At 50.6% G+C, this 14648-nt stretch overlaps 1 protein-coding gene across 1 annotated transcript; it reads left to right on the top strand.

Annotated features, from left to right (window-relative positions):
• The first annotated feature begins 9620 nt into the window (after nucleotides 1-9620).
• LOC120701117 (disease resistance protein RGA2-like) lies at nucleotides 9621-13043 on the top strand. Its single transcript, XM_039985274.1, has 3 exons — nucleotides 9621-9663; nucleotides 9764-12326; nucleotides 12510-13043. The coding sequence occupies exons 1-2, from the start codon at nucleotides 9621-9623 to the stop codon at nucleotides 11938-11940; spliced, it is 2220 nt and encodes a 739-aa protein (XP_039841208.1). The 3' UTR covers nucleotides 11941-12326; nucleotides 12510-13043.
• The last annotated feature ends 1605 nt before the right edge of the window (nucleotides 13044-14648 follow it).

Here is a 14648-nt window from a genome sequence, read left to right as displayed (position 1 = left end):
ATTTTCCCAGCAACTAGCCGTTACTGCTCTAACGGCTACTTGATCAATCGACCGATGCTCTTAAAACTAACGTCGGTTCAACCGGTGAGTGTAATCTCAGAAACCCCTCGAAAAATGGAGTCTCTGGACAATTGCATCGACGCTCACTTTGCCTTGATCATCGGTTTAACCGGTGCTTGTAAAACTCCTGCTGCCTCCAAGTCCATTACACCGGTGAGTGTAAAACACACAACGTCGGTTAATCCAGTGCCAAGTTCATTGCACCGATGAGTGCAATTTGCTCATCATCGGTTTAACCGGTGATAGCAAATTGTCTACGACTATCTTCTATTTGTCATCACTTGAACCTAAACGCCTGAGAATAGTCATCTTAACAATCATATTAGTCCAAGTGTTGTGTGTGTCATCAATCGCCAAAACATTATATTGAAATATGACATGAGAGGCCATTTTCGCTACACCCCTGCCGCCCCGCAGCGGGGCGGCCGGAGTATATTCCTGTAAATTTCGAAAACGAAAATATATTTTTGTAAAAAACGAAAATATAAAATATAAAAATAAAAAAACCGTGCCACCTCCATGGATGGAAATGGAATCCACATCTGTTTTGTTCTGTTCGCCACGCCACGAGGAGGGGACGAAATCGCAAGTCGTGTCAGCGTACTAAAGAAAAAAAAGCGTTCTCCTTCGCGGCGCCACCACCACGGCCGCCCCCGGTCGTTCACGTCACGTGCTGACCGGCGACGAGATGTCGGTGTGGCGGCCGGGGCTCAGGAGGAGGAGCAGGATTACAGCAACGCGGGAGGATGACCCGCCATTTCTTTTTCTTCTTCACCGATCATGACCTCGCCTCCAATTCTACTAATTTTAGCTGATTCAATAACATTATGTGAAGGAGAAAAAGACAGAACAAATTGAAATAAGCCTCGAGTCAAAATAATTTCTAAAATATAAGCATTTTTAGGTTTTGTCGAAGTCAAATTTATTCAATTTTGACCATCAATATTCTTATGAATGAGTTATTTTAAATATAAATATTTATATATTATGATAATTGCTTTCATAATGAATCTAGTAATGTTATTTTTATCTTATAAATCTTTATAAATTATTTAATATTTATAGTCAAAGTTAAACAAATTTAACTTTGGCGAAATCTAAAAATATTTATATTATAGGACGGAGGGAGTATGTCTCTTCTACCCTTAAAAAAATGGGTTTGTGTGTCTCTCCCCCACGGGCTCGCCCGCCATGTTTCCTCGTCCGCCAACCCAACCGAAACCCCAAAGCCTCTCCACCAAGTGGCAAGTAGTACCAAAGTCCAACATCCCATTCCGGCATTCACCGTCCTCCTCCATACCGCACCTGGGCATCGTCTCCAAGGGACCAAGACTCGAACGCCGAGGAAACCGATCGAGCTGATCGATCGGCAAGGGCTGCTCCATCCTGCTCTCCTCATCCGACCTCTCGTCGCCGACCAGGATCCTTGCACCTTGCTCCCAGGTTCAGGTAATAATTAAGATGCTTGATAAGGTGCTTGAGAGGAACCACCAGTTCCTCCCTCCGCAAATTATCTGGAGCGTTGATTTAATCAGGGGTGTTTTATTTTAATCGAGGGCAGTTTAGTCACTTTATCCAGCACACAAATACATCTCGTTCTTCTCTTGACCGGCGGTGGCCACCGGCCTGCGCTCGGGCCTTCCGCAGCCGCGGCGGCCTGCGCGCAACCCTTCTCCGACGTTGGTAGTCTGCACGCAGCCGTTCCCCGGCCGCCACCTGCGCTGCTGCGCGCAGCTCTTCCCAAGCGGCGGCGGCCAGTGCACGGCCTTTCTCCGGCAGCGGCGGCGAGCAGCGCGCGGCCCTCCCTCAACCAAACAACCCGCAGTGGTGTTACTTTAAAATTTAGGCTACGAAATCAAACAACAGAGACACAATCAGAGTGTCGAGATCATTCAAACCCGCCTAATGAATCGAATTCGAACCCTTTGTCATCACAATTCACAACCCCGATGTTGTTCCATATTCCAATTCACTCGAGATCCTCAAGCTCGTGTTGATGGGCACGATGCCGATGTAGAACCACTTGCGGCCACTCGACTAGTACACCCTAGCCTTGCCCAGCTCCTTGTTGCCGCCCTGAATGCAGTAGCAGGCTCCAAATGGCCGGGGGATGCCATATATATAGGCCTCCAAGTCGTGGAGCCGTTGCTCCAACGGTCAGCAAAAATCTGCGTACCATTGGATGAACCGATGCGTCTGCATGGGGTAGCGTCGGTTCATCCGGTCACTCTCAGACCCGAAGTAGCCGTTGGCTTCTCTGACACAGTTGCAGCAGTTCCAGGGACCATCGGTTGAACTGATGCTTGGGGTGTCAGTTCAACCGGTCACACACAGCAACTGTACTAGCCGTTGGGCCTCCCTCTTCTGCTGACGTCAATGCACCGATGCTATGCTCCGACGCCTCGCCGGTTCAACCGGTGCTGAAGACTTGGCTCTTGCACGCTTGACATCGTCTCTGGAACATGGTACGTTGAATGCACTGATGCCTACCTTGAAGCCGTCGGTTCAACCGGTGCTTCACTTGATCTTCACATGATCTCCAGAGGCGCACAGACTTGTGCCAATAGCCAGGCCGTCGGATCATCCGACAACCATCGGATCCACCGATGCCTATAGCATCGGTTCTTCCGGTGCTACTGATTTCAGTAGAACTCGTTCAATTCAACGTTTCTTTGAGTTCTTTCTTCGTGTTTTGCTTTGCATGTCATTTTTACTTCATCCTTGGGATCTAGAAATGCTCACTTAACAATACCATTAGTCCCATTGATTGCGTTGTCATTCGATCACCAAAATCACTCGAAATGGCATAAATGGTGCCATGTTCGTTACATTGTGCATATCGGTTTTTGTTCTATTAGATCGTGTCTGCACGAATCATACATGATAGTGGGTTAGCGACAGAAGGATAAATCAAAGAAATACTCATGCGCAATGGAAGATATGTACAACCAAATGACAGTAGTTATAAAATAAAACACAAAGATTACTGAAGCTCATTTTGCAATTTTGTTTTGAGGTAGCAGCTAATTACAAATCTAATATGCAGGGTAGGAGCAAAAGAGACTCTTTAATAATATATAAGGTGGCATGGAAGTTGTTTTAGTATCTGAGATATTGAAGACCGTGGGGTCGAGATTAGTTCCTCTGGTAATCAAAGAGCTCAGCTCTACTGCAGCTGTGGCTAAAGATCTTGTGGAACTCCAAAATCGAGTTGAGGAGATCAATCTTTGGCTGAACACAGTAGGTGATCGTGCAATGAGAAATGACCAGTCAGTTAATTGGCTTAAAAGACTGAAAGATGCAGCATATGACGCTGAAGATTTGGTCCATGAATTCCATATCGAGGCTGAGAAACAAGACTTAAACATTGGTGGCAAGAAGAATGTTGTGGTCAAATACTTGTGGAAAAACCCAAAATCTGCTGTGTTTGAATACAAGACAGCTCACAAGATCAAGGCAATAAAGAAGAGATTTGATGCAATTGTGAAGGAAAGAAGTGACTATAGCACAATAGCAAATAGCATGCTTGTAGATCATCCTATTCTACACATACACATACACAAGACAACTGGGGAGGTTCCACAATGGACTAATGTGGATGAGAGATCAGTATTTGGGAGGGACCAAGTGAAAAGTCAGATCATCTCTAAGCTGATAGATACTGATGACCAACAGAATGTCAAGGTAGTTTCAGTCATTGGGCTGGGTGGCTCAGGGAAAACTACACTTGCGAAACTAGTCTTTAATGATGGTAACATTATAAAGGAATTTTTTGAAGTCATCCTTTGGGTTCATGTGTCAAAAGAATTTTGTGTTGAAAAGCTTGTTGAGAAGTTGTTTGAAGCTATTGCTGATGAGAAGCCTAACCACCTTCCATTGCAGCATGTGAGCAGACAAATCTCAGTTAAGTTGGCTGGAAAGAGGTTCCTACCTGTCTTGGATGATGTTTGGACTGAGGACCGTATCCACTGGGAGCAATTCATGGTACATCTAAAGAGTGGAGCAACTGGAAGTAGCATTTTACTCATAACTCGTAGTAGACGAGTTGCCGAAGCAGTGGATTCTACACATACATGTGACCTGCCATTTTTGTCTGAAGTGGACAGCTGGAAAGTGTTCCAACAAAGTTTGGGAATGTCAATTAAAGATTTAGACCCTGAATTCCTACAAGTTGGGACAGAGATTTTGAAAAAATGTGGTGGTGTGCCGCTTGCTATTAAAGTTCTTGCAGGTGTTCTCCGTGAAATGAAAAGGATAAATGAATGGCAATTGATAAGAGAGAGCAATTTGCTAGATGTTGAGGATGGCGAACATAGAGTATCTGCATGCTTGTTGTTGAGCTATTATCATTTGCCTCATCAACTGAAGCATTGCTTTACACATTGCTCTATCTATATTTCCAAGAGGCTATGTAATCAACAGGCGTCGTGTGATTTCCCAATGGATAGCCCATGGCTTTGTTGTTAGATAATCCAAGTGCTGCTGCTCCTAGTTTCTATGTTTAGTTCATGTACAAAAATGGGTTTGGCTGAGCTCGCTGCATGTTGGCACGGGAGCCTGAGCCGGTTGTTTGTTTTCAGTGGAGTTCGCGCGCGCTCAGATCGCGCGGGAACGCGTCGTGGTCGCCCGGACTGCTCGGCACGTCGGAGGCTCGTGGGATGGCGCGAGTTGAGGAACGTCGTGGGGAGAGGCCCGGGCGCAGTAGTGGCCGCATGGCCCTTATCCTTTTTCAGCTATTTATAGTTCAATGCAAACAAGAAAACGCGGTTGCTTTTTGCCGCACAAACCTCCTGTGTCCAAGTGTTCGCGTGCGTGCGTGTGTTCCTGGGCATCCCGGTCGTCTTCCTCGGCTCCGGGGCGTCGCCGGCGAGCGAAGAACAGCTCCAACGGGTGGAGCTCGTGGCCGCGGATCGAACAACTGGTATCAGAGCCGGATTCGCCCGGTGGACGCATGATCGTGCGATCGCTTGGGCGTTCATGCCTCGCCACCGATCCAGCTCGCCGACCAGGCGCTCTCATGGGGAGAGCGGCGGCGGCTCGGGTGGCGGGCGCGACGGTGGCCTGGTGATCCACCGAGTCACCAAGGAGATCAGCAGCAGTGGCAACTTCCCCACATTGACGCGCACCAAATACTGCGATTGGGCGGCGTTGATGCGCGTGATGCTGCAGGCGAGGGGCCTATGGCTTCCCGTGACGCTCGGGACGAACGACGTCACGGAGGACCGGATGGCTCTGGAGGTTCTCTCCAAGGCCGTCCCGGCGGAGATGATGGGTACAATCGCCAGCAAGCCGTCGGCGAGGGCGGCATGGGAGGCGATCAAGGTGATGAACGTCGGCGTCGAGCGCGTGCGCAAGGCAAAGGCGGGCACGCTCCGGCGGGAATTTGATTCCCTCAAGTTCCGCGACGGGGAGACGGTGGACGACTTCGGCATACGGATCGGCCGCATCGTGACCCAACTCACGGTGCTCGGCGATGCCATCAAGGAGGAGCAGGTTGTGCGCAAGTTCTTGCAGGCCCTTCCGTCGAGGTTCGAGCAGATCGCGTCGTCGATTGAGACTCTGCTCGACCTCAGCGACGTCTCTGTGGAGGAGTTGATTGGTCGGCTCAAGGCCACAGAGGAAAGGCACAACCTCGGTGGCTCCAACTCCATCGCAAGCCTCAACCTTACCGAGGACGAGCTGGTCGCGCGCCTGTCGTCGCGGCTGCGACTGACCGGCGGTGGCGGTAGCAACTCGGGAGGCGGTTCCTCGGGCAACGGCGGCTCGGATCGGGGAAAGGAGTCGTCGTCATCGTCAAGCAGCAAGAGGGGCCGTGGACGCAGCCGCGGCGGTGAGCGCAGCGGCGGTGGGCGATCCGGCCCTGATGGCGGGAATGTCGCCGGCAACGAGTGCCGGTACTGCGGCAAGAAGGGGCACTGGGCCCGCGAATGTCGCAAGAAGAAGAGAGACGAGGCGGCCCATTTGGCCCAAGTGGAGGAGGGGGAGCCTGACTAGGCCCTGCTGGTGGCCACGGCGATGGTCAACGCTGGATCTTCTTCCTCTTCCCCACCGGCGGCGCAGTGGGAGCCGCCGGCGATCCACCTCGACGAAAGCAAGCTCTTCGTCCAGCTCGGCGACAAGAAGGAGGGAAGCCGCGCACAATGGATCCTGGACACAGGAGCCACGAACCACATGACGGGGGAGCGCGAGTTCTTCTCCGAGCTCGACACAGGCGTCCATGGGACTGTCCGTTTCGGAGACGGCTCCGTGGTCGGCATCGAGGGGCGCGGCACCGTGCTCTTCAAGTGCAAGACGGGCGAGCACCAGGCGCTGACCGGGGTGTATCACATCCCGCGCCTCACCGCCAACATTGTGAGTCTCGGGCAGCTGGAGGGAGACGGCTACAAGATCCTCCTGGACGGCGGATCCTTGAAGATCTGGGACACACAGCGGCGTCTCCTGGCAAAGGTGGCAAGGGCAGCCAACAACCTCTACACCTTGAGCCTCGACATCGGCAAACCGGTGTGCCTGGCGGCGCAGGGATCGAGCGCGGCGTGGCGGTGGCACGCGCGCTACGGGCACCTCAACTTCCGCGGGCTACGGCGACTCGCGGAACGGGACATGGTGCGGGGACTGCCGCAGATCGATCATGTTGATCAGGTCTGTGACAGTTGCTTGGCTGGGAAGCAGCGGCGACTAGCGTTCCCGTCCGAGGCCAAGTATCGCGCGGCGCACAAGCTGGAGCTTGTTCATGGCGACCTCTGCGGACCCGTGACGCCGGCGACCCCAAGCAACAACAAGTACTTCTTCCTCCTCGTCGATGACCTGAGCCGCTATATGTGGCTGATCCTGCTGGGCACGAAGGACCAGGCGGCGACGGTGTTCACGGCGTTCCAGGCGCGCGCCGAGGCTGAAGCAGGGAGGAAGCTGGGGACTCTGCTCACTGATCGTGGCGGAGAATTCACCGCGCGCACGTTTGTCGAGCACTGCACGCAGGAGGGCATCCAGAGACACTTCACCGCGCCATACTCGCCGCAGCAGAACGGCGTGGTGGAGAGGAGGAATCAAACCGTGATGGGGATGGCCAGAAGCATGATGAAGGCCATGATGATGCCCGGTTGGTTCTGGGGGGAGGCGGTGACCACGGCGGTGTTCATCTTGAACAGGTCACCCACCCAGAGCGTCGAGGGGAAGACGCCGTATGAGGTATGGTACGGGCACCAGCCTCCAGTTCATTTCTTCCGCACGTTTGGATGTGTGGCGCATGTGAAAGCCGGCGGCAAGCCGCTGACGAAGCTGGAGGACCGGAGCACGCCGATGGTGTTCGTCGGCTACGAGCAAGGCACCAAGGCGTGGCGCTCCTACAACCCGGTCACGCGGCGCGTTCACGTGTCGCGAGATGCGGTGTTCGAGGAGGACCGTCCCTGGGACTGGGGCGAGGAGAAGGGAGCGGGACCGAACGACGACTGCGAGCCGTTCTGCGTCGAGTTCATCACCATCGGCCAAGCACGACGCGCGGCTGGGGCCGCGGAGGTGCCACAGACGCCACCAACGTCGTCCGCTCCACCAACACCAGCTACTGCGTCAAGCCGCGCGGCAATGCCCACGTGCGGGTCTGAGCCACGCACACCGACGGCTACTCCACCAACGCCGACGATGATCCAGTTCGCGTCTCCACCGTCGGGGGAGCCCGACCTCGACGACGATCATGATGAGGCGCCATTGCGGTTCCGGACTGTGGACAATGTCCTTGGTCCGGCGTCGCCCCCGGGGCAAGCTGAGAGGGAGCTCACGGAGGAGCTGCTGGCGGTGATCGGGGATGAGCCAGCAACGGCCGAGGAGGCCAAGGGCGTCAAGGAGTGGCGCATGGCCATGCTCGAGGAGATGGCCTCGATTGAAGAGAACAAGACCTGGACCTTGGTCGATCTGCCCAAGGGACAGCGCGCCATCGGCTTGAAGTGGGTGTTCAAGCTGAAGCGAGATGAACACGGCGAGGTGGTCAAACACAAGGCCCGGCTCGTCGCGAAGGGCTATGTGCAGCGGCAGGGCATCGATTTTGAGGAGGTGTTCGCCCCTGTCGCGCGCATGGAGTCGGTGCGCGTGGTACTGGCCGTGGCGGCGCACCGCGGCTGGTCCGTGCATCATATGGATGTGAAATCCGCCTTCCTCAACGGCGAGCTGGCGGAGGAGGTCTATGTGGCACAGCCCCCTGGGTTCACTGCCGCTGGACACGAGGAGAAGGTGCTGCGGCTCCACAAGGCGCTCTACGGGCTGCGTCAAGCTCCCAGGTCATGGAACGCGAAGCTGGACGCCAGCCTGCACGAGCTCGGGTTCACCCGGAGCAAGTGCGAGCATGGGCTCTACGTGCGCGGCGCCAAAGCATCAAGACTGGTGGTGGGAGTCTACGTGGACGACCTCATCATCACGGGGGAGATGAACAAGGAGATCGACTCATTCAAGCTGCAGATGAAGAAGATGTTCAAGATGAGTGATCTGGGGCCTCTGTCCTACTATCTGGGCATCGAGGTGAAACAAGGGGTGCGCGGCATTGAGCTGCGCCAGAGCGCATATGCGTTGAAGCTGCTCGAGAAGGCGGGGATGAGCAGCTGCAATTCCTGCGCAACACCCATGGAGGTCAGGTTGAAGCTGTCCAAGGCAAGCACGTCGCCATTGGTGGATGATCCAACTCAGTATCGCAGCATCATCGGTAGTCTGCGGTACTTGCTCCACACCCGGCCTGATCTTTCTTTCAGTGTTGGGTACTTGAGCCGGTTCATGGAGGAACCTAGGGCGGATCACATGGCGGCGGTGAAGCACCTGCTTCGCTATGTGGCAGGCACGATCAACTACGGGCTGTGGTACTCTGGCGGCGGCGGCGGCGAGCTAAGCCTGCTGGGGTACTCCGACAGTGACCTGGCCGGAGACGTTGACGATCGCAAGAGCACGACGGGCGTGGTCTTCTACCTCGGCGCCAATCCCGTATCTTGGCTCTCACAGAAGCAGCGCGTGGTGGCGCTCTCGTCCTGTGAGGCGGAGTTCATCGCTGGCGCAGCAGCAGCGTGCCAGGCGACCTGGCTCGGGCGTTTGGTCGAGGACGTGACAGGGAAGAAGACGTCTCCACCGCGGCTGAAGATGGACAACATGGCCGCGATTGCACTCAGTAAGAATCCTGTGCTCCATGATAGGAGCAAACACATCGACACTAAATTTCATTTCATCCGCGAGTGTGTCGATCGTGGAGACATCACTGTTGAGTTCGTGGGCACCAAGGAGCAGCTCGCGGACATACTGACGAAGCCTCTTGGGAAGGCTCTTTTCCAGGAGCTGCGGGAGAGGATGGGCGTCATCAAGCTTACTTGAGCAGCACATGAACTAGGGGGAGATTGTTAGATAATCCAAGTGCTGCTGCTCCTAGTTTCTATGTTTAGTTCATGTACAAAAATGGGTTTGGCTGAGCTCGCTGCATGTTGGCACGGGAGCCTGAGCCGGTTGTTTGTTTTCAGTGGAGTTCGCGCGCGCTCAGATCGCGCGGGAACGCGTCGTGGTCGCCCGGACTGCTCGGCACGTCGGAGGCTCGTGGGATGGCGCGAGTTGAGGAACGTCGTGGGGAGAGGCCCGGGCGCAGTAGTGGCCGCATGGCCCTTATCCTTTTTCAGCTATTTATAGTTCAATGCAAACAAGAAAACGCGGTTGCTTTTTGCCGCACAAACCTCCTGTGTCCAAGTGTTCGCGTGCGTGCGTGTGTTCCTGGGCATCCCGGTCGTCTTCCTCGGCTCCGGGGCGTCGCCGGCGAGCGAAGAACAGCTCCAACGGGTGGAGCTCGTGGCCGCGGATCGAACATTTGTCAAACCAGCAAATCAAATTCAACAACCAGAAGATGTTGGACTTGCCTACTTTGATTCTCTTCTGAAAGTAGGTTTCCTTCAAGATGCAGAAGAATGTCAGTCTAGCAGTGGTGAAGTAACGACTTGCAAAATGCACGACCTGGTTCATGATCTCACCAGACAAATTCTACAGGATGAATTTTTGTCTGGGATAGCAGCTACTGATCAAATAATGGGGTGCAAATATTTATCTTTGATTTCGTGCACTGGGGAGGTTGACAGCAAACTATTTGACAAGGTTCGTGCTCTCTACATTTCTAGGAGTAACATTGCATTTGACAAGACAACAAACCATCCGTATTGTGTCCGCACTATTATATTGGATTGTATACGTGCTGCTTCATTGTCACTCTTTATATCCAAGTTTGAACTCCTGGGGTATCTTGAAATCTCCAATGTTAACTGTGAGGAACTCCCAGAAGCTATCTCGCATTGCTGGAATTTGCAGGCCATTCATGTAATAAGTTGCGAAAGATTTGCAATTGTACCAGAATCTATAGGCAAGATTAAGAAGCTGAGAACTCTAGAATTGGTGGATGCACCGAAAGTCAGGACTTTACCTCAATCTATAGGTGGATGTGATAATCTTCAAAGCTTATACATACATGATTGTAGACTGAACGGTATACCTAATTCTGTTGCAAACATTGGAAAACTAAGGGTATTTAGTATAGTGTTTTGCATTGGTTTGCGACAACGACAAGTGGAACCTTCTTGGTGCCCTCTCCAACACCTGCCTCAGTTGATCACTTTGCTGAGTCATCTGGAATATATAGACCTTAAAAATTGTTGTTTGCTGGAAGAATTGCCAGAAGGTATAGGGAACTTAAAAATGCTCCAAGTTTTGAATCTACAGGGATGCCAAAAATTGTGTGGCCTGCCAGCAGGTTTTGGGGAACTGACTCGTTTACAGAAGTTAGGATTGTTTGTTGTGGGAGATAAAACTGAGCATGCAAGGATCTCAGAGCTTGGAAATCTTGGTAAGTTTAGTGGTAAATTACGAATAAAGAATATTAACTATGTCAAGGATCCAGGTGATGCTGAAAAGGTTCATTTGAAGAAAAAGAACGGCATACGGAACTTATCATTGGATTGGTATTCAAGGGAGAAGAATGGGGCTTGTTTTGTAGTAAGAACAGAAGAAGTGTCGTTATTAGATATGGAAAAGGACCTGGATTTGCTCAACTATCTTGAACCACCTTCAGATATTGAGAAGCTGAGAATTAGTGGTTTTCGGAGTTCACAATTGCCACATTGGATGACAAAGAAAAGTAGTTCTAATGATCTGTCTGATATACACATGCTAAAGCAAAGCTATCTACCTCAATTCTCCTCTCTGAGTAAACTAGTGTTGGAGAACTTACCAAACTTGGTGCATCTGCAGGGGCTTAAAGATTTGCCTGGGATAAAGATTTTTAAGCTGAGAGTAATGCCTAAGCTGGAGTTTCTTACTACCGCAACTGGTTTAGCAAAGGGGGATAATGAACATGAAGTGCAATATTGTTTCCCTCACCTTTCCACTCTAGTAATAAGTGACTGTTCGAAACTAAACGTCAAGCCACACTTTCCACTGTCTTTGAGAGAATTAACATTGGAAGGAAACAATGAGCAGTTGCTGTCCTCAGATAGCTTCTTGTGTCCACGTCCTGCTCATTGCGACGTGTCTTCACCTTCCTCCTGTATTGTGGATGTGAAGCCTCCTCACATCACTCAACTAAAACTTGGAGGATTGATCGGATCATCATCTGGTTGGGAGTTGTTGCAGCACCTCAATGGGCTTCGTGAATTGGAAATCTCCATGTGCAAAGAACTGAGAGAGTTACCTGAGAGCATGAGGAGCCTCACCTGCCTACAAAAACTGGATATTAATTGGTGTGATAGTCTTGTGCTGCCGGAGTGGCTTGGAGAATTGCAATCTCTACAGAGGTTGAGAATAATAGGTCTCCCACTAATGTCCAGCCTCCCTCAATCAATACAAAGCCTCACATCCCTCCAAGACCTCTATATATATTATTGACATGCCCTCCACCGGCTGCCTGAGCAACTCGGGGAACTCTGCTCTCTGCATTGCCTTCAATTATGTAACTTGCCTGCTCTAACGTCCCTTCCCGAGAGCATGCATCGCCTCACCTCACTTCAGATTCTCAACTTCTCTAATTGTCACGCCATGACACATCTTCCAGAGTCACTTGGCGAACTCCCTGCACTTCAAAAATTTTGGATCCAGGCTTGCCCTGGTCTTGCTTCCTGCCCTGCTGCATAAAACGCATTACTGCTCTAGAGGAATTAAGGATAAACAACTGCCCCGAGCTGGTTAAGCGTTGCAAGGAAAGAGTGGGGGAGGATTGGCACCTTGTATCCCATATTCCATATTTGACGCTATTCTAAGGCAAGCATGGCCATGTAAGACCTTTCACATTTCTCTGTTTCTCTCGGTGCACACACTTACTTTTTGCAGCACTGATATAATGCCATTTTGTTCAATAGTTCCCCTTTTTCTATATAATCAGCACTGTACTTTCTGGTACAACATATATGTCATAGCATCTTTACCATAGTTCCCCTTTTTCTATATAATTTTTGCAGAACCTATCCAGTATTATATCACTTTCCAGTACTGATATAATGCCATTTTGTTGCTGACCTTGGCAGATGCACCATTGATAAGCCAAATACTAAAGCTGGGAGGGATCTAGAAGCTCATCAAGAAGGCAAAGCACTCAGAAGAGTACAGTCGATCGAGTTGGCTGGGGATGGCGATTTGCTGAGAAGCTGATGATCCAGGAAATGATACAAAGGAGACGGTCTTTTTCACTGCATTTCTGTGGCTGTACAAGCTTTAATTCTGCACCGTTACATGTCCCCTGAAACGATCTAAAAGTCGCAAGTGCGAGGCATGGCTCTGTCTGTCTGAAATCATGTTTGACCTTGCGTATGCTGGGTTTGCTTTTTGAACAGTCATTCTGAACCTGATATGTAGGTCTGTCCGACCTCTGGATCTTGTAATCAGAAACGGTTTACAGAAACCAAACGTCAGGAGCTCTTGAACACCATACAAATTAACATGAAGGTCTCTTCTTCTGGATGCATCGATGCACCAATTGGAAGAATGTTGGCTCATACATGTTGTGAGGAACCAAAGATTTTGTTTGTTGGTAACTTGGTATATAGAAACAGTAGTAGGTTCTTGGCTGAATTCTGAACATAGGTTATATTGATGGTGGTTGTCGGCGGCGTTCATCAAATCTGTCTCTTAGCTTTCCTGTATACCTACATGATATGTATGTTGTTAACCAAAACTGAAGAGCAATCCAGAGTTCAGGCTGCAACAAGGTGAATGCTAAATTGCTAACTAGAGGCCGGAGGATCTGCTGACATGAAATACACACACTTGCGTCTACAAACTTCTTGTGATCTTTTGTTACGAGCATGTGTACTGAAAATCGATCGTGTCGACGTACAGGAAACAAAAGGTACGACCTACGACGGTACTGAGTTAGCAATGTCCCTTGTCATGGGCTAAACATGCGGTGAATTTTTCTAGATTCAATTTGCACCTGAACTTCAGTGTTGACTGTTGAAACAAAAGACGTCTGGACTGGAAATTAGGCATGAATCCCAGTCTTTTGTAACCGAAGCCTAATGCAAAGGCTACAATAGAATCAACTTTTGACAAATAGAATAACAAAACATATAATTTTTGTCCGGATATGTCGGGCAGGGTAGGACCTTCGGTGGGCAGTGGCCGGCCATAGAGGCACGGAGAAGGCTGCGGTGGTGGCTGGGCGGCAGGGGTGGAGTCAACGGTGGGTCTGGAGAGGCTCCAGCCTCTCCTATCACCGTTGGACCCATAGAGCTCCTCCTACAATTTTTTGTCATGCATGTACTGCGAGGAGAGTCTGAAGTTGTATACAAGTGAAAATAAGCCCCTCCTAAGAATTATCCTGCATCCACCAGACGGCGCAGCTGCGGCGGTGGTGGGCAGTGGTGGAGGTGCCGAGGATGGCACCAGATGGCGGGGGTGCTCCTCTGCCATTGGATGAATTCCAATAATTGTAGAGAGCGAGGAATACACCGCCAAGGTGTGTGTCATTGGAGCGAGGTAAACCAGCTGTCATGGGCCGGCCCAACTTTTGGGCCGCCTCCAATATCCCGGCCTGCTCTGCCGGATCCAAACGGCCCGCGGCCCCCTGGGCTTGTTCTGTACAGGTATGCAAACGGTCCCAGGCTACTTGCTTTTAAATCTTGCTTAGGCTTCAGCCCGTGATATGATCTCTTGGACTGCTCGACCCATGTATAATTTAGAAGCAAAATTATATGAGTTTGGCTAAGGTCGACCTCAATAAGCTCATTTGCGCATTATGAAAAAAGAGCCCAAATGACTACAAATTGGTAAAGTGGAAAATATTCGCGGGAAACCATAAGCTTTTGAAAACATGAGAAAACATGTCGAGAAGATATTTTTTTAGAAACACTAAAAAATGCACATCCATAGTGCATCCATTTATGTATTTTGTCGCAAAGTTGGAATACAAATTTGTTTTTTTTTGCAAAAGATCATTTGAAATAAAAAAATCAAGTGCATATACACTAGTAGAAGATAAATTTTGAGGAATTTTGTCTTCTGGTGCTTATGACTAGAAATTTATCATTTTTTATGAATTTTTCTAGATTCTATTTGCACCTGGACTTTAGTGATGAAACAAAAGACGTTTGGACTGGAAA

The sequence above is a fragment of the Panicum virgatum genome, chromosome 3K (assembly GCF_016808335.1).
Source record: "Panicum virgatum strain AP13 chromosome 3K, P.virgatum_v5, whole genome shotgun sequence".
In the NCBI taxonomy this organism is placed as follows: domain Eukaryota; kingdom Viridiplantae; phylum Streptophyta; class Magnoliopsida; order Poales; family Poaceae; genus Panicum; species Panicum virgatum.
The sequence above is the reverse complement of the archived record's forward strand: the minus strand, read 5'-3'. Positions and strand labels throughout refer to the sequence as shown.

Coding starts and splice junctions, on each gene's coding strand:
- LOC120701117 (XM_039985274.1), top strand. CDS start 9,621: ATGGCGCGAGTTGAGGAACGTCGTGGGGAGAGGCCCGGGCGCA. Junction 9,664..9,763: donor TGGGGAGAGGCCCGGGCGCA/GTAGTGGCCGCA, acceptor CCTGTGTCCAAG/TGTTCGCGTGCGTGCGTGTG.